The following is a 24,395-nucleotide window of genomic DNA, read 5'->3' on the forward strand; positions in this document are numbered from 1 at the left end:
TTGGTCTGGAGACTGAGTCATCATCCCCAAGATGATACAGGGCATAACTACAAGGAACCTATCCAAATTAGAACAGTCAAACTGAAATAATCAAATTAGTAGAATCTAATTTGGTTTCCAATGTAACTATACAGTGAAATCAAAAAAAAACAGAGACAGTGATACTGGAGCAGGATTAACACTGATGTTTCTAAGAAAAGAAAATCTTGCCTATGAAGAAGTTTCCCTAGCAGGTTCTCTCTTAGTTTTGGGGAGGCAGGACCTGAGCTACCTGCTCTGAGCCCAAATCCTAGACAATACACAGAAGACGAAGTTAAGGCAACAGAAATTCAAAGCCGTGGAACCAACAACCATGCTTAGTGTGAATTTTGTTTTTCCTTAAATCCTGTGGCAATGAGTCAGTTACGAATACAACTTAACAGGAAATAATTAGGAAATTCAAGGAGGTTTAAACTTAAGAAGATACAGAAATATACACTGAGATCTCTGCAGCCTTCTCCTACAAACCTAAAGCAGAAGTCCCAGAGCTTTAAGCAAATTGCTGGAAAACAGCACTGCTATTTAATTCCAAGCTGAAATTCCATAGTGCTGTGACAAAACTTGGTTACGGCCTTCTCTCAGAGTGTATGGCCTTCCCTGGTGGATGGTATCAGATGACTTACCCCTTCTTCATCAGCACTTGAGACTCTCCAGTTGGCCTGGTGTCAAGAAAACTGTCCCACCCCAGCCTTTTTTCTTCATCCTTGCAATAGCTTACGCCTTTTGCCAAGACTCCCATCAACTTCCCGGCTCCCTCCAACACTCCTTGAGGTTACCGAGACATCCAGCATTCCTTGATCTGTTCCCTGAAGGATACTAATCTGCAGGTCTCACCCCTCACTTCCTTGAAGCATGGCGAACGTTGGTTTCACCTGCGATTCTGCAGGCTGAACTACAGGAACAAGAGCGGCAGAGCCTTGCCCACTTCGCCAGCTTTCCCTCCACCACGATCCCCAGAGCGGCGTTCGTTTCTTCAGCGGTGGAGAAACAAATCCCTCTAGTTTACCTCTCTCCAGCCCCAAAATAGCCGTGGTTGAAAGTGCCCGAACAGCGTAAATTGTAAATTGCCTATGCAGCTAGAGCAAGAGGCAATACTGAAGCTAAAGTCATGGAAAGACATTTTATAGCAATGGAACAACTTACAAGGCATTCTTTTTTTTTTTTTTTTTTTTTTTTTTTTTTTTTTTTGTTACAGGCTGACCAATAGATCTCAAACCACAGAGAAAAGAAGAGAGGAGAAAGAATAAACCTCTATCGCCCAAATCTATTGCTCTTAGCTATTATTAAAAACACCACTAGTGTAAGTATATCCACTTTCTGCCAGAGAGGTAAGCAAGCACTCAAATTTGGTTCCTGCACTCATGATTTCCCAGCTTTTCACTGAAGGATATCCATGTTGATAGCCTTGACATTTCAGTAAAATTCTGTTCTACTCTAGAGCTGGTGAGAAGTAAAATCAGCTTTAACAAATGGCAACTTCAAAGAGAAAATTTAGGCCCAAATAATGCAGAAATGAGGACACCTTTCTACTAGAGCTCTGTAACATAATTTGTGTGAATGAAAAGCAGGCCTCACGCTAGAATTTTCCTCCAAGTCAAAGAAAGTTTGCAACTAGTTATAAGGCCTCCAAGTTTCCAAAGTATTTCAAGTGATAAAACCAAAGTTACAGCTTGAAAATAAATCATAACAGTAATTTGCACACACTTGAGAAAAAAAAAAGATATAAACCAACACTGGAAAAATCTTACACTTAGTGCAGCCAAAATGCCAGTTGATACATGTCACATTTGGGCACCCTAGGCAACATTATCACAATAGCTAATACAGGCAGGCAGAGCTCCAAGATGAATGTCCAAAGCCTAAGAGGACACACAGATGCTCCCTGAAGCCTTAGAGAACAGCAATGGCATCTCAGACCTTTTGCTGAAGCTTTCACACACATTTAGTATCTTGAAGATCAGAGCAAGCAGAATCAAGGCTACGACCTTTCAGATGCTGTTACTGGCTGATCCTTCTTGAAGGAGGGCCTTGGAAAACATCTGACTGAAATAGCTGCGAAACTAAAGCGTTTAGCTACCTTGTATTTTGCACATTTATGATTTCAATGTCTCCTGGCTGCAAGAATTCTGGAAAACCGTGGGCCAAGAAGAAAAGCAATTCAGGCAAAGGGAAAGGATAGCAACACTAATGAATGCTTCACATGTTTGGTAGAAACCTGTCATCAGTCTGTAAATAAGAGTAAAACAGGATCAGGGGAAATTTTTCCCCAGGTAGAAATACCCTGTGCAGCTGTGAGTTGACAGATCTATTGGGCATAATGAGAGCTAAAAGCATAACATGAGGTATCCCCACAAAGACTTTCCAGGTGTTTTTATCTGGCATCAGCCAGGAGAAGGGCCACGAACCCCTCGAGATTACCCCAGCCTGTCAACAGCTCACAGTCGTTTCAGTGTAAATGCTAGGGAAGAGGTCAAACACTTTTTGCAGTGGCTGGAAATACTGTGCTAGCAGCAGCATTTCGAGAAGAGCATCTTCCCTTCTCCCACCCTGAACAGGATGGGACTTCAGCACCACAGTCCCCACAGGGAAGCCTTGTGGAGGCAGTCACATCCCTGGAGGCAAACATTAACCTCCTCCAAAGGGGATGGAGAAAAACAGTGTCTAGTGCAGCGTTGGCCACATACGACAAAAACATGGCAAGACAGGATGCTTTATGTGACTGCAAAGTGGAGAAGAGCTTGGGTAATACAATAGGGTAGAGGGCCGATGCATAGCAGTAACGCAAGAAGGATCCCCTGAACATATGTAGACATGTGTGTTGGGGGGAAGAACAAAAGTTCATGGCAAGAAGCCTTTCCAATTCAGTAAGCTTGATAACTTCGCCCTAAAGTAATCAACATTTGCACAGTGCATGTAGCAGTTTCCAAAATCCACGTTTAGGATGCTCATACCAGATCTCTGATCACAGATGAGACCATCACATTGCTCCACCACAGCAGAACCTCACCAAGCTCCAAAGTCACACCTTCAAGTAGGAGGACACTGCATGGCAGAACATGCCTGGGGGTAGAGGAAGAGTTAGCAGTGTTCCTGTGAACCTCCTGGGCTAAATGCCTGTTGTGGCTTGCTCAGGATGCTGAGCAGCTAGTCTTAGGATGAGGATGGATCCTGACAGCTTTACATTCCTGCAAAAATTTGGTTGCAAATGGGCAAGTGGATTAATGGGTAAAGAGAATTTGGGGACACCAATGGACACCCCACAGGCAAGGCTTTACAGCTTCCCCCAAATAGTCCTCATTGGTTTCACATTGAAGGCCCTAGAGCTTTTGAGGCAAGTTTAATTTTAGAGCACACTCATCGGATTTGTTACATAAAAAGCTTTCCAAATTGAGAAAATTATTTTCCTTAGTGAGAAAAGCTGTTCAAATTTCTCACGTTATGCAGGGGGCTGCTTGCCCATAAGAATCTTAAAATACATTGGCAGCAAGTTTCCTTTCAAAATTCACATATCACAATTAGGGTAATATGGAATTAGAGCTGCTTTAAAAATGAGGTAAGAAAGAAACAATTAAAACCAGCAAATCCTTCCCATATTATATGGGTATCTAAATGCAATGGCCTGCAGAGTATTCACAGGCTGTTGAAAACAAGGTGGCAAGAAATCAGGAAATGTTCCAATCTGAACACATTAAGCAGGATGTATAAAGATCCCATCATAGAGAATAGCAATTTTTAGTGTTGTGAGTTTAAGAGAAGTACATATATAAGCACTTGAGAGGATGTTGGGTCTCATTCTCTAATGGGATGAGAGCTTAATCTGCAAAGAAATCTGTTTTAGGTAGCCCATAAATCAGTCCTTGGAGCCACAGACAGAACTGGGCAGCAGCCTTGGTGCTACATTAGGTTTAGTTCAGTTCAACTCATTTGTATTGTTATCCTCCTCTTACTCCTTCCTTGACTGCAGCAAGAAGTCAACTTTGGAAGTTTGTACTCACCTATCTGAAATCAAAAAAAGCCATAAACCATTTGTACCGGTAACTCATCTGATCCATTATTCCCAGTCTTGACTCTTAGTTCATTTGTGAGGACCAATTTTAAGAGCCTCTTCTAGCAGCTCTCACTCCTTTGCCATTCTGCCCAATGGTTTTAGCAAGGCACGATGAAAGGAGTCAAATCTTAAGCAGAATTGTTTAGCTCTGGTCCAAAATCTAGGATGAAGTGAACCATATCATCTGAAGCTGTCTTGGCCAGTCCTTCACATCACATACTAACACAGCAACAGACACCAAAACAAGTTGCTAACAAGAAGCACAGGACCAAGATTCCATACTCTGACACTGTCTCTCAGATAACTATGGGCAAATCCTTTCACTGCTCCACGTCTTAGTTTCCCAAGCAAAACAGGATCATGATATTGACCATCTTTGTAAAGTGCTCTGAGGACAAGCAAATACTAACACCAATAAGAGTCTCACTTGATTGTTCTGTCACTAGATTTTAGAGTACTTAACATTAAAAAAAAACAAGAATTGCTCTATATCTTTTCCAAAAGCTATTTCAGGAGCCAGCTCAGATTCCCCAGGACTACCAGGCAGCACAGGGGACACACTATGAGAAGTCAAAGGTTTTGAGAGTCCAGTTCACCCAAAATGCTGGTGCTACATAGCTCAAAGAGCTCTACTACAGAAAAGGTTTGAGTGTGAGGCAGTGCCCTGATCTATCTCATGCAAGAACAGGCTCTCTGGCCTTCCAACCTTCTCACATTGCACTCTTGCACCCTGGAGCCACTGCAGTTAGGACTTACAAGTCCTCTCTAGGGATGCATTGGCCATCTGACTCATAAGAGGACCACATCAGAGAGCAGTCTCCAACCAACTACTGCTAAAAATAGATTGACCAGTAGTAGAGAGAATTTAGGGGGAATGAATTAAAAAAAAAAAAAAAAAAAAAAAAAAGTTGAGGAGCTAAGCAGCCCAACAGACTAGGAAGCTTCTCCCCCATGTTTTGGTTATCTCCAGGAAGAGTAGGCCTACTTCAGCTCCACCAGGCTTAAGCAAAAGCTATGAGAACTTTCCACATCATCCTCATTTATCTCTGTTCAAGCACTGACCAAAGATACAGCAGTGTCCTGAAACACCTAATCCCCCATCTCTCCTGTACAAACATGATTACATCAGTGTACACTCCTCTGGTGTGCAATATGTACATTCAGGAAACAAATTATTCTTTCAGTCTGTTCTGCATGGACACACACATACTTTACAGTAAGATCCTATTAAAACAGGCTGCAATCCCCTATAAAACTTCAAGCCACATCTCAAAAATGACTCAACTTCATGTAAACTTAAACACCTACCGCTCATGGCAGCGGACACGCCGTTTTATAGAAGGCTGCTAAAGAAGGCGAGGCAGCTTGGGAAGCTGACAACAGGTGAGGACACTCATAGCCCATGCCAGGATTAGCCAGCAAACAAGGGATGCATGAAGATGCTACCAGGCAAGACAAGAGAATTTTGGCAAAACACAAGGAAGGAACTGGTCATCTAGACCTCACGCTCCTGGATCAGCTTGCTTTTCATTGGAGAGAGAAGGGCTAGCTGGTTTGCTTGTACCTTAGGTTCCTTGTGCCCCTTTTATTTGTACTCTTTAAGACTATCAGGAAAATTATCTCCATATTTGAAGACCCTTAGACAACAAAGGCACCAACTGTCCACAGGTCTAAGCAGGTCTTGCGTTTAGGTTTCCAGCACTCCTAACTACTTACACCAGGAGCCCCAGAGCTCTCTGCCACCACCCTGGGAGGCCCTGAAGGAAGGAAAGCCATAGTATGGACTGAGCTTTGATATGAGCAATTCCCACTTCAAAGACAGGTCATTAACCTACCCCCCTTTAACTGATGGTTACAAATTCAAACACTGAAGTCTCAGGCCTTTTGGCTAAAGGCTTTGAATAGGAATACGGGTGATGCCCTCAGACAGAGGCAAGTAATTAGTTAGCCAGTGCAGAGCCTCACCTCCAGATCCTTGCAGGGAGGGATGGCAATTCCTCAGGGGAGTCAGCCTCTCATTCCTAGCAGGATAACATTTCCCTCAGCATCTACAACTGCACTTGCTGTCCTCTGCTGAAAAGCTGCTTCTCACAAGCATGCCTCTCATCAAGAGTCCTTCAAAGAATGACCCCAAAAGGATGTCCCAGGTTTGTCCAGACACTCCTAGGACAGGCAGAGGCTTTGCAGATGGTACAGTTTGACAGGTTGCATTAATGTCTCTTAGAACATGAAGTGAGAAGACAGCATCACCCTCAAACAAAAATTCCACGTAGGTGGAACATCCTCTAAGCAAGGCCTTATCTTCTCAGAAATTAGAAGTTCACTGTTTATGCAAAGTGGTGTGTGTGTCTAACAGGCATGCTCTTTTCAGTACTACCCAGAGCAACCACCTCCAGCAGATCTTGAGAGAAGACACTAAAAATGAGGTTAAAGGTCTTGTGTTTTAAAGGAGGAAACCAGGACTGTATTGAGATGGCAAAACAGAACACTCATGTCTGAAACTTGGCCACTCCACCAACACCTTGTGCTGCTGAATTCATTAGAGCTTGCCATCAAAACTGGTGAGGCAGAAATCTTGGCCCAAGTAATTAAAAACTTAAAAGCCAAAGAATTGAGGTTGTTTATAGGAGTGATTCCCCCTTCCTCAAACTAGCAGAGAAGGAGAGTATTCTTTTTTTTGAGCAAGAGAACAAAAAAATCTCCCAGACCCTGGCCCCACTGCACTAATTTACATCAGTGCTCAGGAAGTTTAGCCAGAGAAAATAAAGTTTATATACAAGTACATCAAACATCTATCTCATCAGTATTGCTGCCTATGTCAAGATCAACCATGAAGATGGCAGACGACTAAAGAGCAACACAGTGACCACCTTCAACCGCACACATATTGCTACAGAGAAAGGAAAAAGAATTCCTCGTATCTGCTGGCATGAGGATAAGAAATTGGCTTAGGGGTCAGCCAAAGAAGTTTCCATCATCCATTAGAGCAAAACTTCACTGCCAGGAAACAAGGCACTGGTGCAAACAGTCCAACTTCAAGTGGAATAGCCTTCATCAAGCCTTTGAAAGGTTGTGCAAAGGGTGGGAAAGTGTCTGCCAGGAATTGTTCAAGTACATGTAAATAGGGGCCTTTCCAGATCCATTTTATAATTCAGTTAAAAGTGGACCATTGTGTCCTTCCACCTCTGCTCCCCAGATAAAACTCAGACCCAGAGCGTCTCTGCACCCCTGATTAAAATGGGTGCAATCCCAATTTTCAGGAGTGTCTCCTTCCAGCTTCCTCAGTGCCCCCAAGGGAATCATGGGCTTCGCACGGCTGCACAGCAGATCCTCCATGGGAGCTCAGAGACACAGGTTCACACCATGCCAAGCCACCTCACCGATCCAGCATGGGGAGCCAGCAGTGTCTTCCCTTGTGTACAATGGTTGGTCCCTTCTCCACAGCATGCCAGGAGATTCTTCAGGTGAGCCACAAAAAACCCAGAGCTAAAGAAACTGAAAGATGTCAGCACCTGTCTGAGTCACAGGGCTTAACTCTTTATCCCTTTGCCATCTTCAACGTGGCAGAGCAAAGCCGTGCCAAGTAACCACCTCCTCCCTAGCCTCTCAGGGGCAGATACATTTGAGCCTAGAACAGTAAATCAGCAGTTTCAGCTGCAGCCCAAGGATGGGGATAGTATTAAATCAGTTAACAAACTGCAGCAACAGAGGGTCTCAGCTCACTTTCCACTGGCAAGTCAAATCGCTGGAATAAGAGGATACACATGCTATTAGTGAAGTGTTCCCATTTGACTCCAGGGGCTAAGGACAGCAGAGAAAAACTGATGTGTGACTCACTACCTTGCATTTTTAAGTGAAAAAGCAAGCAGCTTAGTTTAAAGAATTTTTAAAAAGATCTGAAAAAAAACCTGCAGAGTGAAAGAGCTGGATAAAGGAGAGCATGCACCTCCAAAACAATCCAGCTGGACAACTTTAAGCATTGAATCAGCAGATGCAGGAGCTGGCTCACACATCAGCATAGGTAATTTGTTTGCAGCTTTATATCTGAGAGCTGACTATATTAGCCATCTGTAAGGGGACACTTAAGCAACGCTAACAGGAATGAACTGAGCACAGGAATGCAAAGTGGGTTGGTTAAACCACATTAATTTTGAAGGAGTGCCTCCATGCAGGGCTCTAAAGTGTTCTTAATTCAGTTTAGGTTGATTTGCTCTGAAATCAAGTATGTTAAAGTGAATCAAGGCTCTTCAATCCTGAAGGAGAGCGTTTCCACTGGGGCTAGTTAAGAGTAATTGAACTAATCCACTTTAAAAGTCAGTTCAGATTAGTTGTGCTAAGTGGCTGGGCAGATGAGGCCCAGGAGTACAAGGACCGTCTCTAGCATGCAACAGTCACATCAATCTGCCTCGAGGGCTGCTTTGGGAGGACAGCAAGAGCAGGGCTATTTTGCTATGCCACGGCTGGGAGTGGTTCAAAACATTAAAATAATATCATAATATAAATGTCTACTTGTGCTTGACAGGTGCCATCTGGTTGCAACCAAAGGCATTTTCCAAATATGTTTTCCCTGGACTGTACGCTGGCTATGGCCAAAGGGAAGCTGTTTTTACGTGCAGCTCCAAGGCCAGGGTTGCCCCAGGTGCTGGTGCAAACATAGGCATCACCTCTCAACCAGGCCATGCTTGAAGCTTACCACCTCTCACTCTAGTAAGGTCATAAAAGCTCCCAGTTCTTCACCCCAACATAGGCATCAGGGCATATTTCATAGGTTCAGCTGAGGATTGAACAGGCCACTTAGCACCAAATAGTATAGTGATATGTGGTGTATCACTTCTACTTCAGAAAGTTCCCAGGGTGTTGTGCTTGGCTGGTCACCGTCATTCCCACTGGTTTCCATCCCAGCTTTTCCGCTTTGCTCCTGGCTGAAGCAAAACCAGAATTTCCCCCCAAAATAGAGAAAGAGAGCTAAGAAGGGACACAAGATGCACTTAGATGGTTAACAACTCCCCTAAATCCTATCTCTCCCCAACTGCTACTAATTTCTACTGCTGGGATTCTCCTCTTTTGCACCCCCCTCCCAGACCCAGGCAGTAGCACAGAGCAGTCTCCACATGGGTTTTGCCTTTCTAGGAAAGCACCAAGCCCCTCAGCATTTGATCCAAGCTGATTCTTCCCCAGCTAAGAAAAAATCCACCCAGCTGCTCGTTGATTTACACATTTCCATGGACGCACAGTGTTTTTTATCGGTTAGATATACGGTGGGGGGGGAAGGGGGGAGGGAGTAAGTCTGCGTGTGTTCGTTCCAGTTAATGTTTCCTGTGCGGTTCAGGCCGTTATGCTTACAGGTATGTTTATTTCACTACTTTAGCAAACCAGCAGACTTTTTAATGGAACTGTTGATGTTTTTCCTGGCTGATCTTCTTGGATGGGCAAGGCAGTGTACAAATGAAGTTCATTCCTAGCTCCAGCCTGAAACTACTATTCTCCTCCTGGGACTGCAGGGAATTGAAGGTTTCCATTGCACTGGTCAGATTTCTTCCTTTGCCAGCCTTCAAATTTTAGTTAGATACATAAACAGAGGATTTGAGGCAGCTGACAGTAGCAAGAGCAATGCTTGCCTGAGGCTTTATGCAAGGGCACCGACCACTGAAAATGCAGCCATGCACCTCCCAGCAAGGCTCTGGAGAAGTATTAGTGGATACAACACTGAACCCCTGAAATGCAGCCTTGCTATTCAGGGAAGGGAAGCTTTCCTGCTTTGCTAGTATTTCAGAGATCACTAAGCAATCAACAGATTGCACATTTTAAGCACCCTGACATTACTGCAATAGGTAACTCCTGTATGATCAGAGCACTCTGTTCTATCACCCCAAGAAGGGGCACCATTGCAGATTTGCCTGATTAACAGAGCAGCTTCCCTGGCAGCAGCTCACAGGCCTTGTACCACATTCCCACACCACTTCAGCCAGCCCCTAGGCAGATTAGCGTCCACCATCTACCTCTTCATCCTGAGGTTCTTCCCTGCCTACAGCAAAGGGGAAAGTCTTATCCCCCATCAGCTGCTATGGGTCACCAGCATTTCACTAGGGCCACCAAGCCTGGCACAGTCCTCAACTTAGTGAGTCAGATAACCAGAGCTTGAAGGTTTGGCTTTCCTGCTTTCAATGAACCTCACTGCAGCTCCAGTGAATGCCTCAGCAGGATGCAGCAGTGAAGGAGGATCTCCCTTATTCTAGTGTATCCTCAAAGTAACATCTGAGATAGCCCACAGGGGAACTAAGTCCATGCCCTGGCTACAGACAGAGCTCCTCAAAGACAAAATGTAGTAGAAGGCATCTCTACTACATCAAGTGAAATTTGTTCCTGCTCAGCTGGAGGTTGCTCGTCTTGATCAAGAGGCAGATGTAAGATGTGGGCTAGCCCCTCTCCCTTTCAAATGCCAGCTCTTTGAGCCAGTGTCTGTCCTGCACCAGACAGGTCTGTCTATAAAACATTTTCATCAGCTAGTAATACAAAATTCAGCAAGGATACTCTAACTTCAAAGACAGACAGGATAGTCATAACTGTGGCAGCAGGGATTGTTCACAGCCTTGTTTAGTCCCATTTTCACTTTCCCAAGAAAAGCTCTTCGGTTTGTCCTCTCTTGCTCATGCTAGAAGCTCATGCTAAGCCTCTAGATTTCCAGAGTCAACATGAGACAAGCCAGAAGATAGAAATAGTCACCAGAGATGCAACACAGCTGAACTAATGAGCCAAAGGAAGCATTGCATCTTTGGTTAGACCTGTAATTCAGCTCAAGTGGCTGTTTCACCTCTGGCCTGTCAGATCAGCTTGCTAACCACAGACTGGGAAATAACTCCCTGCTAGCTCCCAGCAAGAGATTTATCTTTGGCAGGGGCTTAAAACACCCCTGCCCCCCCACCTTTGATTACAGAGAGGCCCAGGGATGTAGAAAGAGCTGTGCTATTAGCTTGCCAGGTATTTGGAGCTCTCACCTTTCACTAGAAGAGGATTAGTGCTAGGAAAGAATTTTGTCAAGATTAAGCAAAACAAGTCAAGTCTTCTAACTAAAGTATCAGTTCTTGTGGACCGTCCCCTGAGGGGTTCTGAGCTCGTGGATAGGGTTTCTTCTCAGACACAGGCAGCCCAGGAAAGCTGTGGCACAGTGATGCTTGCAGCAGAGCAGCAAGTGAACTGCGCAGCTGCACCACATGGCTGGGCAAGGCTGCTCCCCACATGGAACTCAGCTGAACCTGCTGATTGCTCTGGCAGGGCTCTCTTTAGTCAACTCAGATGAAGCTAGTCCAGGATTTGGATCCTCATCCTAAACCCAGTTACCCCTGTGTTTTCCAAGCATTCAATTCCATTAGCTGCCTGAGCTCCCAGGTAAATTCTGCACTCAGAGCTGAACTTGGCTTCCAGATACTTAGATGCACACTCATCTCAGCTCACATCTAAGCCAGATGAAAGCTGGTCCCACAAATGAGGAGAAGCCTAGCTCTGCAGGCAGTGCTGTTGCAAGAAGCAAGGGACATGGTGCTGTGACATCGTACACATCAGTGGTGAAGATGCTCTCATACCTGAGGAAGGAAACCAGCTTTATCACCTTCAGGGTGACACAAAGGAGGTCAGGCCTCCTTTTCAGGCAGGCTGGGATACTTTTGCTTAAGACTAGATAGCAGTAGACTATAAGGAAGCTGAGAAACACCAAGACACGTTGGCCCTCAACTCAAATACAAGCTAGACCAAACTCAGGTGAGTGAGTATGCTCACTTGAGCATCTTGCAGTATTTTTTGCTCCGTCTCCTCCCAAACTCCCCAATGCTGAAAGGCACTACTTCAAAGGACCAGCACCCAGAAGAGATCTGACTAATGCTTCCCATTTTTTTCATGACAGATGGGGCTTTCTAACATTATCGTCTAGGATTGCTAGCCACAAACACCTTGTCATCTGAAGTTGCCAAGTTGAGGCAACTTCAGATAGTCTTTTGGGTGTTGAAACAGTATTATTCAGCTATGTCTGAGCTTACACCACATTTTACCATGATTTTACCATACACCTACCTCATTTTGGATCACTTAAGACTTGTTGCAGCTTACTGTGGGCAAGGCATGTTTTGGGTGTCTGCTCTTCCTAGCCCTAACAGTGAAGCTCTCCACTTTGCCTGAAGGAAGGGCAAGTATCTTCTGGCCTGCAGAAAGTGTGTCAAACCACTTCTCAGATTTCAGAGCAAGTCTAACTCAATTTAAACATCCAAAGGACAAGACTATTTGACAGGGCTTTTTAACATTAAGCTCAGATATTCATACGTGCATGTCGTAACTTCATCCTAGGTGATCACACATTGTTCCACAACAGAAGAAACATGTGCAGTGGGAGGTAGTTAAGTGACCAATAATGTAACTTCAGCCTCTGGAGTACCCGGGACACTTACCCTAAAACAAGCAAACCATAGCAGCAAATGTGACACTTGTCCATCCAGTAAGATGGAGAACCCGTTGAAAGGTAAAACTCAAGCAGTTGTGATGTGCCACAGTCTAGCTGGAGGCCTGCAGCTCGCAGTGTCCCCTAGAGGTCAATACTGGGTCCAGTCTTGTTCAACTCATTCATCAACCACCAGGATGAAGGGACAGAGTGCCTCCTCAGCAAGTTTGCTGAGGACACCAAACTGGGAGGAGTGGCTAATACACCAGAAGGCAGTGCGGCCATTCAGAAAAGACAGGCTGGGGGTAGGCAGAGAGAAACCTCATGAAGTTCAACAAGAGCAAAAGCAGGGCCCTGCACAGAGAGGAATAACACCATGCACCAGTATGGGTTGGGGGCTGACCTGCTGGAAAGCAGCTTTGTGGAGAAGGACCTAGGTGTTTCAGTGGACAAGTTGACCATGAGCCAGCAATGCGCCCTTGTTGCCAAAGAGGCCAATGGTTTCCTGGGGTGCATTAGGAAGAGTGTTACCAGCAGGTTGAGGGAGGTGATCCTGCCCCTCTCCTCAACCATGGTGAGGCCACTTCTGGAGTACTGTGGTCTAATTCTGGGCTCCCCAGTACAAGAGACATGGATCTACTAGAGCAAGTCCAGCAGAAGGCTATTAAGATGATTAAGGGACTGCAGCATCCCTGCTACAAGGAAAGGCAGGGAGAGCTGGGACTGTTTAGCCTGGAAAAGAGAAGGCTGGGATGTGATGTGTGTATATATATATATATATATATATATATATATATATATATCTGAATAGAATGTGTCAAGAGGATCAGGCCAGATTTCAGTGGGTCCCAGTGATAAAACAAGAGGCAACAGGCACAAACTGAAACACAGGAAGTTCCACCTAAATATGAGAAAAACCTTATTTACTGTGAGTGACAGAGCACTGCAACAGGTTGCCCAGAGGGGTTGTGGAGTCTCCTTCTCTGGAGATAGTCAAAACCCACCTGGACACAATCCTGTAGGTGACCCTGCATGAACAAGAAGGTTGGACTAAATCTCCAGAGGTAATTTGGTATTTTTCCTAAACTTCATAAGCATCTGGCTCTGATTAACTGCTACTTCTAATGACCTAGGTCAAATGGATCCACTCAAAATTCATGCTCAGTGCTTGACATCCCATTGACATGAACTGCATGCATCATGCTATCTTCCAAGCCAGCAGACTCAAAGCATTGATGTCAGATACTGTGAGCTTGCATGTTCTACAGCAGATGTACAGAACAGCTATGTTCTTATGTTGCTTGCAACAGACAAGTTCAGGATTAGCCTGTTATTTCCCATTCCCCCAAAAGAAATCTCCACCAACAACTGAATCTGCTAAAGTTCCCAAATCCCAGAATTTAATACCACAAGCAGACACAGACCACAATACGTACAGAAGCTGTTTAATTCATTTCATAGCTCTTTGCAACAGGTAAAGGAAAAAAAAAAATCAGAATAGGTTTTCTATCAGTTAAAGCAAATCCCTGAAGTTTAACTGCTGTGTTTATCCACTTAGCCACAAAATACTCTGTTCCACTTAGCACAGGGCAAACATGCATTACAATGAAGTTTATCAACTTGGTAAGCTTTACACTTTATAAGTGTATTTTATGACAATATCTTGAGATAAGACTCATTAGCACTTACAGCCACAATTTGAGGAAACCTTGAAAAGCAGTTAAAAACATGGAGGGGGGGTAATTTGAGACTAGATCTCAAAAAGCAGCTTCTAAAGAATTAACCCTTTCCTTCCAGCATCACAACAATTTCCTGCTACTCACCTTTGAGCTGGTTCCAGTAAGTCAGGAGAAAGCATCATACCTGGGCTGCCTGTGTTGATCCAAGACTTGCAGCACTAGTCTCCCTGCAGCCACATCCTGCTCAAGGGACAGTAGCCCTCCATCCATGTTTTCACAGTATTACTAACAAGCAGACAGCTGGTCCCTTTGCTTATTAGAGCTTCTCAGACTGAGAAACCAATTGCATTAACATGCTACAAGCCACTAGAGAGTTTGTCTGGCTGCACAGAGAGAGGCTGCTTAGTTATGGAGAAAAGCCAGAGGCTCAGCATGGCTGCAGCCAGCAAAGTCAGGCACACAAGACTTCTTGGATTGCTTCAGAAAAAAAACATATGCCCTCAAAGGAGCATTGGGAACCTAGTAGGACACTCAAAATTGGAGGTGAAGGAGTGTATAGCATAAAAGGTACACTAGATGGGTGGCATGCCACTCGAGTGCCATCTCCAGAAAGTAACTGTACTGTCTATGGTTAAGCACAAAGTGGCCAAGGGAGCCTTCATATCTAGACAGTTTTAATGCATTGGGCTCCCTCCTCTCTAGTTTCTCAAAGATCAGGATAGGACTTGTCCCATTTGTATTCTATAGACCTCAATAATCAGAGATTTGACCCAATTCTTGAAGGTGTTACCCTGAAGCTTGCAGCTTCCACAGGGATATTTCAATCTACAGTCTCCTCAGCAAACTCTGGAATGCTTCAAAATCCCCACCCAGTCTAAGTTACTCTGCTTAATTAACAGCTAGGCAGAGGGATGCAAGCAGGAGACAGAGGAAGTAAGTCTGGCTTGCACCTCTTCTGAGCTGAACTTTCTAGGTCCCATTACCTCTGTACAGCAGACCCTGTGGCTGCTCAGTCATTCAGCACTGGAATTGCTAGTGATGCTCATTAGGTCAATACCTCCTCCTTTAAGTATCAGCACTTCACCAGGGAAAAGTGAAGCTTCACTCCATCTTCTCCAAGCAGCAAATGCACCAAAGTCTACCAGCACAGTGGATTAAGCAGACAGGAAAAACCAATACTGACAAAACCCAGTCTAGTTAGAAAGATTTAAACTAAGGAGCATCAAGGGGGCTTCATTTGGTCCTTTCAGATTTATTCAACCATCCTCCTTCCCAGTCTTACAGTCTAATTCAATTAGCTACCACTGAATAAGCCTTAAGGCAATTCATTATCCTGTGATAAAGCACAAGGCCTTTAATTATTAAGCACTCATGGGCTTTCTGTGTTGGGGTTGTGGGGCTGGACTCCCTTTTACTGTTGTTAGCAACTTCCAGAAAGCAAGTTAATCATTGACCAGGCCTTTCACCAGGAAACCAGAGTCCTATAGATTTCTGGCTTGTAGTTCTGCATCACCAGTTGCACTACAGAAAGCATCTTGCCTCCTCCTTTTCCCTGGATATGCAATTAATATTTTTATAACCAATTATCTTCTCCAAGAATCACCTGTACCATAGGTGCTCCCATCAAGAAACCCAGGCACATTTGGACACAGAGGGCTGCACAATACACACAATTGACAAGTTCTGCGTTGGGAGAGAAGGATGTCATGGTCATTTCCAGATAAGTGAAATGAGGCATGTGGCAGTTGTGACAACAAGCCAGGACATGAATCCAAGCCATACTAATCCCTGTCTGAATAAAGTGTGACACTGTTCCTTGAGCACACTGCAGGCAGAGGAAGCTTTTGGGTACTGCCCAGGCCAATTTGGGACAGTTCCAGATCCCCAGGGCTGATGACACAGCTGTGTTAGACCTTTGCTGTGTGCACAGAGCTAGTTGTTTTTTCAAGTGCTCCTGGGGTTCTTCACCACCTTTGTGGCACTTCATCCATCACTTCCAGCACTGCCTCCAAGTATCTACAAAGTAAATGCTTCTGCACATGAGGTTTCCTTCACAAAGGAAGGAAGGTTTAAAAACCTGCTTTGAATTCACCTAGAGAGGCCAACAGTGGCAGAGAAGCCAGTCAGGACTCAAACTGATCGGTCTATGTGACAGTTCACCCAGTTTGGAAAGAGCAGAGAAACAGCCCAACCTTTATATTCAAAAAAAAAAAAAAAAAAGTACCTTAAATGACTATCAGACTCCTGAGAAGTAGACAAGCCTCACGCACAAGGGTGGGATGTCCAAGCTGCCCTTCCAGCCCTGGAAGCTGCCTCCTGCCTCTGCTCCAGCTGCACTCGCCTGCACACAGCATTCTTCCCTCACCACCCAAGCCCAGGTTTTGTTTTTTGGTCACGCCGAAAACCAGCTGCTCTATCTCAGCGCATGCCAGGGGCAGCCAGTGTTTGGAAAGCTAACACGCTGTGGCCTGGCATCACAACAGCTCCCGAGAAGTTCACACGCAGCGCGCCTGAAGCTGGAGCTCAAGTGTGTGGCCCCACACTACCATCAAGTGACAGGTAGAGAAATGCTTGATAGGCAACAGCCATGCTCACATCTAGCATTTCCAGACTGCTGCAACTGGAAAAACAAGGCATGCCAGCACCAGCAGGCTTGCTTTTATTGGAGTCTGCATTCAAGTCAATGCCACACACTTGTAGCAACAGTTTGGGACCTCTTGCTAACTCTAAGCCTACTAAAGGAGTTGTGGGCATGAGGGTGGTCACTCGACCACAACCCTTGAATATCTACTAGTCTCATTCACAGGTCTTTTCAGAGTGATTTTAGCAGAATCAAGCCCTAAACTAGCATGCATGCAGCATTTCTGTCCTAGCAGCACCTAAAAGATAGCTGGGGTACTTACTCTGCACCTGCCGTTGGGAATAAAAACATATTACACTTCCCACACCAAAAAAACTCACTGTGCAGTAGCAGCCCTGCTCTCTGTAGCCGTGTTGGTAAATTTGGGCAAGCTATGCTTCCCCTCCCTCCCTCTCCCCCACACAAGCATTTAAGGGTTCCTGCTGCCTGCGTGCAGGGTGCAGATCAGTTACATTTATGAAGAACATTGCAATCTGTCAACATAAACACTATGTAAGCATGAGCTGCTTGTAACATTACTACTGGGGCTTGACAAGTGTTTGTGGAGGGGGCAGATCTGCTTGAGCTCCTTCTGCTGCGGGAAGGAGGGAGAATAAACTGCAAGCTGCAGGAACTCACTTCTTCCAACCAAAAAAACGTGGGGGAACCGCATCAAAATAGAGTCAATCTGTAAATCAGAACACCCAGAAAGAAATAAGTTGAGGGGTTTTGATCTGCGGCCTGGACAAGTTACAGCTTCTGAGGGAGACCAGGAAAGCAGCAAGCTGCTATAGGTCAGCTCTCCTTCCTGCTCACACCAGGGCATGCACAGCAGGACTGAAGTTAACCAGCCTGTCACCCCCAACATGGCTAATCTTGTCATCTGCCACATCTGAAGCCCAGCAGCGCAAGGCCCAGCACAATTCCCAGACACTGTTATAGTATTTCCACCAGCCACAGTTATAAAAGGAAAGGGAGGGAGGGAGAGGAACCCACACCCAAAGCTTGCAGGTCACCAGAGCAGCAGAAAAGGGGAGGAAATTGCAATGCAGTGCTTTCTCCAGGATCCCAGCAGGCTGGGGTTGCTCCAAGCTATCCCCATTCACCAGTTGTAATATGGTGGAAATTAGTTTCAAGACAGGCCAGCTGCAAAGGAGATGCCTGAACATAAAAGCAGACTGACTCTTGGAGTGCAAGTGCATCTCAGCTAGCCAGGCTCAGCTGACTCTTATCTCAAGGCAATGCTTCCCCTTCTGGTATTGATTCAACCAGCACCAGTTTCACAAATACTCCTGCCCTAAAGCATTCCCTCATCCCTCAGGCATCCCCTGGGAAGCTGGTGGATGACCTGGACCCTGCAGCAGCCCATTAAGTCCTGCTCCAGTTTTGCCAGCCTACCATCTCCTCTATAAAACAGTCTTATATCAGGTAAGGCTTAGGAGATGCTATATCACATCCCAAGTCAGCCTCTTCCAGGTGCTTTCCATCAACCAAGGTAACAGTCCCCTTCTGAGCAGGGGTCTGGGGACTCAGCTCTGCTCACCACTTGTCTGGTTAAGCATCACTTCAGGTGCTGCCTTTACTATGCACCAGCTCCAGGTCCAGCCAGCAAGCACTTGCTTCTCTAGGGAAACAGGAGAGGTGAGAAATACCCAGGGACCAGCCCTGAGCCTGCCAAAGGTAGCTAGTTCATCTCCAGGTCAGGGACCAAGCCTAGCCCTTCCTCTGCCCCAGGAGAGTGGGACATCACCTTTGCTCTAAATCAGGCAGCCCAGAGCACACATTTTTGGCTGCTTACAAATCCCTTTGAGACACCACCAGAGCTGAAAAACCCCCATCAAGGGCCTTCCCTCCCCAGCACCCACCTAGGCCCTGCTCCAGCTTCCTCTCCTGCTGCCCCAGAGGGGCAGCCCCAGACATAACTACATGCTGACACAATCTCATTATCATGTAACCATGCCCCGTTTCTGTCCCCATACACTAATTCCCAGGCAGGCCACACATTTGGAAACACCAAATTCTTTCCCCGAAATAAGACATAGAGGGAGAGGAGGGGGAAGGGATTGCCCACAGCTGTCCCTATCCCCCAGCAGAGCAGGGCAGCAAAGCAGGAGCTGCAGCATGACATCTGCTTACCACAGCCACCCGCTGAGCTCCACTTCCCCCACCCCACCAGGGACAGGAGCCCGCAGAGCGGAGGGTCTCACATGCCAAAGGGTATCACGACACTGGTGCCTCAGACTAGGAAGGAGCATCCTTTCTCCCTGCCTGTCAGGGACATCTCATCAGCTGAGCCAGCTTCAGCACAGCCCCAGAGCTAAGGGTGATGCATCCAGGCTCCTTCCCCCCCCCCCCCCCCCCAATTACAGGGGAGCCAAAATCCCCAATTCCCCTTCAAAATTAGGGATGATGGTTATATTAGAATAAACTGAGGCCACTCCTCACCTGGAGGAATTCCCTCCCATGCATCACCCCATGCATGCTGCTACACCCATATGGGACTCAGTATAATGAGAGGGACTAACACCAGCCACCACAGGGCATCTGGAGAGGAATTAAGAGCCCTGCAGGAACACAGACTTGAAGGAAGAACCTACCACTTCCCTCATCAGTGAGGCAGAAGCCTGCCATGAGGAGCAGCTCACCTCTTCCACACACACGCTTGTCAGATTACATCTCATTGAGAATTAACAAGGACCCTGGACCTCAGACCTGAATATTCTCCAGTGTCCAGAGACTTCCCCAGCAGCTCAGCAAGTGCTATCACTGATTTAAGGCCTCTTAGGGCAATGAGATGAGCAGCAGATGAGTCTTCACTGGAGCTCAACCCAAACAGAAAGATGCTTAACACAAACTTACTGCTCCACAGGGCTGGGATATACATCTGGCAGGATTTCCTCCCCTTCTTAGAGATGCCTCAAATCAGGATGACAGGAGCAGCAGCTGCCCCAAGAGTGTCTTGAGATAGGGAATAACCCCAAAACAGTCACAACTTCAGACCTGATAGCACCCTTCCCTTGACTCAAGGCATTCACTCTGAAGTTGCTAAAATCTACATCAGCCACAAGAGGCCAGAACAGAAATCCCCCAAAGGGGTAACTGAAATGAGTTACCTGCAGCATTACAGCTGCTATCATCACCACAGAATTAAACTTAACTGTTCACAAGCCCCATCAGTACAAAGGCACAGCACAAGCACCCAGTGCCTGTGGTCTCCAGCTGGCCCACAGGCAGGTGGCTTAGCCCCATGCTCTCAATGCGCTGCAGTGGGAGACAAGGGGGGGGTTTCCCTAAAACCTTTCTCTCACAGGGCTCATGCTGTTCCCTCACAAAACCAGCCAAGAGAGCAGGAAGCTAAACAAGTCTCAGGTTGGAAACAGAAGATGCAAGTAGCACTGTTTGGAAAGCTTTGCCAGACCACAGTAAATGAACAAACCTCAATACCAGCTTTTTTTTTTTTTTTAAAACAGTGGAAAGAAGGGAGTGGAGGGAACCTCAAGTCTGGTAAAGCCTTCCCTGAAGCAGGTCCAGTGGCTCCTACCAGTGGTCACAACATAACATCCTAAACAGGACACAGTTATCACCAGTCCAGTAAACTTGCTGAGAAGCAAGATCAGGTGCTTGCATCCTCCCTGCCTCACCCCATAAGCTGCTCTCATTCCAGGCAGGTCCTTTAGAAAGAACCAGCCAAAGCATCACTTAGAGACACCAAAGCAGGGTGCACAGGTTGAGCCTGGCATTGCAGCCCGAGCTCCTGCAAGCCGCTCACCTTGGTGCAGGAAAGGGGGCTGGTTTGGGAAAAAAGGAGGGAGGGGAAAGAACATGCACAGAAGGAAAGAGGATTTATGAAGGAGAACGGGCTCAGGATGGAAGAAGGGGTTTTAGTCAATGAAGTATGGAGGGAGGGGGGAGAAATAAGCGCGGCGGGCGGGCGGGCCGGGGAGGGGGCGCGGGCGGCCCGTCCACCTGCGCGGCGGCCCGGGCTGGCGGCGCCCCCTGCCGGCCGCGCCGCGACACCGCGGCCGCCCCGCGCAGGTGAGCGGCGGCGCGGACGGGACGGGACGCGACGGCGATGCCGCGGCCGCCGGGGGCCGGAGCGCCCCGCCGCGAGCAGCTTCCCCCGGGAGCCGGGACTGCGGGATAGGGGTCACTGTGCCAGCAAAGTTTCACCCTTTTTACCATTAAAAAAAAAATTCCTCGCGTTTGGGACCGCTTGCAAGCACCTGGTTTGGGAAGGTGAGAAAGCAGGAGGATGACAAGCAGCTAGATCATCACGGGGAGAAGGTGACTTTTTTTCCCCCCGTTCACGCTGATTAGGGGTGTTCAGCACAAGTGCACCTGGAGTCAAGCTCCCACACTGCCACCAGTGGAGAAGGGGGCTTGGAGGGAACAGGCTGCAAAACTCTCCCTAAGGGCAATTGCCCGTGCAGGCAGCGATCCGGCAGCTCGCAGGCGGCCAGTGAGCGGTGACAGCCCGGCAGCGCCTGGCCAGGGCAGGCAGCGCTCCCCGGGGACGGATTTGAGTTGCACGACTGCGGGCAGCGAGCGAGCACCACGGAGCCGGGGCTGCCCGCTCGTCTCACCGCTGCCGGCGACCAGCGCTCCGGCTGGTCCAGCCTCGTCCTGTGCCTAAACTCACCCCGCATCGCCTCACCGGCGCGGGGGAGAAGGAGGAGGGGGAAAAAAGCGCCGCGCACCCCGCGGTGCGGGTGCAATAAAGTAAAATAAAGCCGCGCGGTGGTGCAAACGCGAGCCCGGGCGCTTGCTGCAGGGAGCCGGGGTGGGAACCTACCCGAAGTAGGCGGCGGAGGGCCGCGGGGCGCAGGCGAGCAGCCCTAGGAGCGCGCAGGAGGAGAGCCATCCCAGCAGGACGTGTCCATCCAGCATCTTGCAGCGGCGCCGGCGCTGCTCATCTCGTTCCCCCGCCGCGCCCGCTGCGGCCCCGCCGCCCGCGCCGCCTCTTATAGCGCGGCCGGCGGCGAGCGCCCGGCCGGCGGGGGCGGGGCCGAGCCCTGCAGGGGCGGGGCCGAGGCCTGGAGGGGCGGGGCCGAGCCCCGAGGGGGCGGGGCCGAGCCCGGGGCCGGCGGCGGGGCGGCGAGGCCACGCCCACCCCCCGGGGAGGCCGCTGCGCGGTGCGGGGGGAGCGGGGCGGGAGCGGTGCTGGGGCAGCGTGCAAGGGCTGGGCGTGCAAGCGCCGGGCGTGCCGGGACAGGCAGCCTTGCAAGGGACGGGCACGACCTGCAAGGCCTGGGCAGCCGTGCAAGGGCCAGGCCACCGTGCAAGGGCTGGATGTTCCGAGGGAGAGGGATGAGTGGCAGGTGTGCAAGGGTCGGGTGGCCGTGCGAGGGCTGGATGTGCAAGGGATCGACCTGCACGGGCTGGGCAGCCATGCAAGGGCTGGACGTGCCGGAGCAGCGGCGGGGTGAGGGGGTGGCCATGTAAGGGCTGCATGTGCAAGGGCTCAACCTTCAAGGGCTGGGCAATTGTGCAAGGTCCCAGCAGCTATGCAAGGGCAGTACATGCAAGGCTGGAAGCGCTGGTGTGGATAGTCATGCAAGGGTTGGATGTACCGAGGGGGCAACTGTGCAATAGCGGGGTGAGCAAGGGCTGGATGTGCAAGGGACTGACATGACTGGATGTTCAGAAAGACTGAACATCCATACAGGGGCTGGGTGTGCAAGGGTTGGGCAGTCATGCCAGGGCCAAGCAGCTATTTAAGAGCTGGACAGTTGTACAGGGCCTGGGGGTGCCAGGGGTGGGCATCCATGGAAGGGCTGGACATCTGTGCAAAGGCTGAATGTACTAAGGGCAGATATCCGTGCAAGGCCGAGATATCCACACAAGCCCCAGACAGCCATGCAGGATCCGGGCAACTGTGCAAGGCTGAACACTCATGCAAGGACTGGACATGCCGAAGCAGAAAACCATGCAGGGGCTGCATATGCCTGCAGTGAACATCTGTACAAGAGCCAGGCAGCTCTGCAAGGGCTGGATAGTTGTGCAAAGGCTGAATGTGCCAGGGCTGGGCAGTTGTGCAAAGGCTGAGGAAGTGTGCAAGAGCTGGATGGTTGTGCAAAGCCCAGGTAGCCATGCAAAGGCTAGACACGCCGGGACCGGAGAGCCATGCAAGGGCCACACAGCTGTGCAAAGGTCGATCCTCTGTGCAAGGGCTAAGTAGTGGTGCAAGTGCCAGACAGCTGTGCAGGATTTAGGCACGCAAAGACTAGATAGCAATGCAAGAGGTGCACAGCTGTGCAAGGGCTAAGCATGGAAGAGCTAGACAGTTGTGCAAGGGCTAGACAGAAGTGCAAGGGCAAAGTATGCAAAGGCTACACATGTAAAGGATGGACAGTGCTACAAGGACCAGAAGTGCAAAGGCTGATCAGGCACCCAAGGGCTGGATGGTTGTGCCAACATCAGACACACAAGGACTGGTCAGCCATGCAAAGGTTAAACACTTATGCAAGGACTCGATGTGCAAGGGCTGATCACTTGTGTGAGGGTGAGGTGTGCAAAGGCCAGACAGTCATGCAAGAGTGACACGTGCAAGTGCTGATCTGTCGTGCAAAGACTAGAGAGTCTTGCAAAGACTGGACAGTTGTGCAGAGGTCAGACATGCAGATGAGGCCCAGGAAGGCACAGAGACTTGACGCATGGACAGGAGGATGTGTTCCCAGGCTGGGATCAGGCCATGCAGCCCTTGGAGTGCGGAGAGCCCGAAGTGGGGTGAATAAACCTGCAGGAGGATGCAGTGTCTGCAGCAGGGACATGGTGCATGCTAACCCCAACGAGCACTGGGATAACCGGGGCAGGCTTTGGCTACATTCTTGTCTCCAGTCGTTTGAAAGCAGGATGCCCACACATGGGGTTAGTGGGGAAAAAGGATTTGGGGATCTTTTGTCCTGGAATGGCGTTTGAGGGCCGTGGGGAACTCAGTGAGTTTATTCTCGTCAAGCATTCAGGCATTTCCAGCCCTTCCAATGCTACGCAAGCTGTTTGGGTTCTGCTTATTTTCAGGATGGGAGGGGGGAAGGAAAAGGCTGTTTTAAGTTCCAGGCTAGTATAAAAGATCCCAGCTGAGCCGCTGCAGACTGAACCTTGGCAAAACGGCCTCATGGAAAAGCAGCCGGGTTCACACCATGCGACGCTTCGCGCGCGAGCTGTGGGAGCTCCTGCTGCAGCTCTGCTTTGCAAACCTCGGCTCCCCGCAGCTCTGCCCCATCATGGAGCGCTCAATTCCAGCAGAATTAAACCACGGCTGGAAGATTCATATCCAAACTGCTTCATCAAATCGTCCTGGTTAACCAAGGGCCTTGGAGTATTTGCGGCCCCCCTTATCTCGCCAGCTGGGGCTAGGTGGACGGGTTTAGAGTCATCCTTCATGTACGTCCCCGAGGAGCCGAGGTGCCCAGTGCAGGGAAGAGGGAAGGGAACTCCGGTTACGCCAGATAACTGCCACGTAGGGAAGGAAGGTTCCCGGAAAAGCAGCACGGCCCTTGCATTTAGTCATTTCCCCTCTGCAGGAGCAAGGTGCCGATGCCGAGGCGGCGCGCCGCGGCGGCCACAGTTCTTTCCGACGTGGCA

At 48.4% G+C, this 24,395-nt stretch overlaps 1 protein-coding gene across 1 annotated transcript in view; it reads right to left on the reverse strand.

Annotated features, from left to right (window-relative positions):
- WNT9A (Wnt family member 9A) overlaps window positions 1–21,720 on the reverse strand; it is a 56,372-nt gene extending 34,652 nt beyond the window's left edge. The window contains exon 1 of the mRNA XM_062567635.1: window positions 21,604–21,720. Coding sequence (XP_062423619.1) covers window positions 21,604–21,698 — 95 coding nt within the window. The 5' untranslated portion in view covers window positions 21,699–21,720. The remainder of the gene's footprint in view (window positions 1–21,603) is intronic.
- Window positions 21,721–24,395: the final 2,675 nt, after the last annotated feature.

The sequence above is a fragment of the Rhea pennata genome, chromosome 2 (assembly GCF_028389875.1).
Source record: "Rhea pennata isolate bPtePen1 chromosome 2, bPtePen1.pri, whole genome shotgun sequence".
NCBI classification, from domain to species: domain Eukaryota; kingdom Metazoa; phylum Chordata; class Aves; order Rheiformes; family Rheidae; genus Rhea; species Rhea pennata.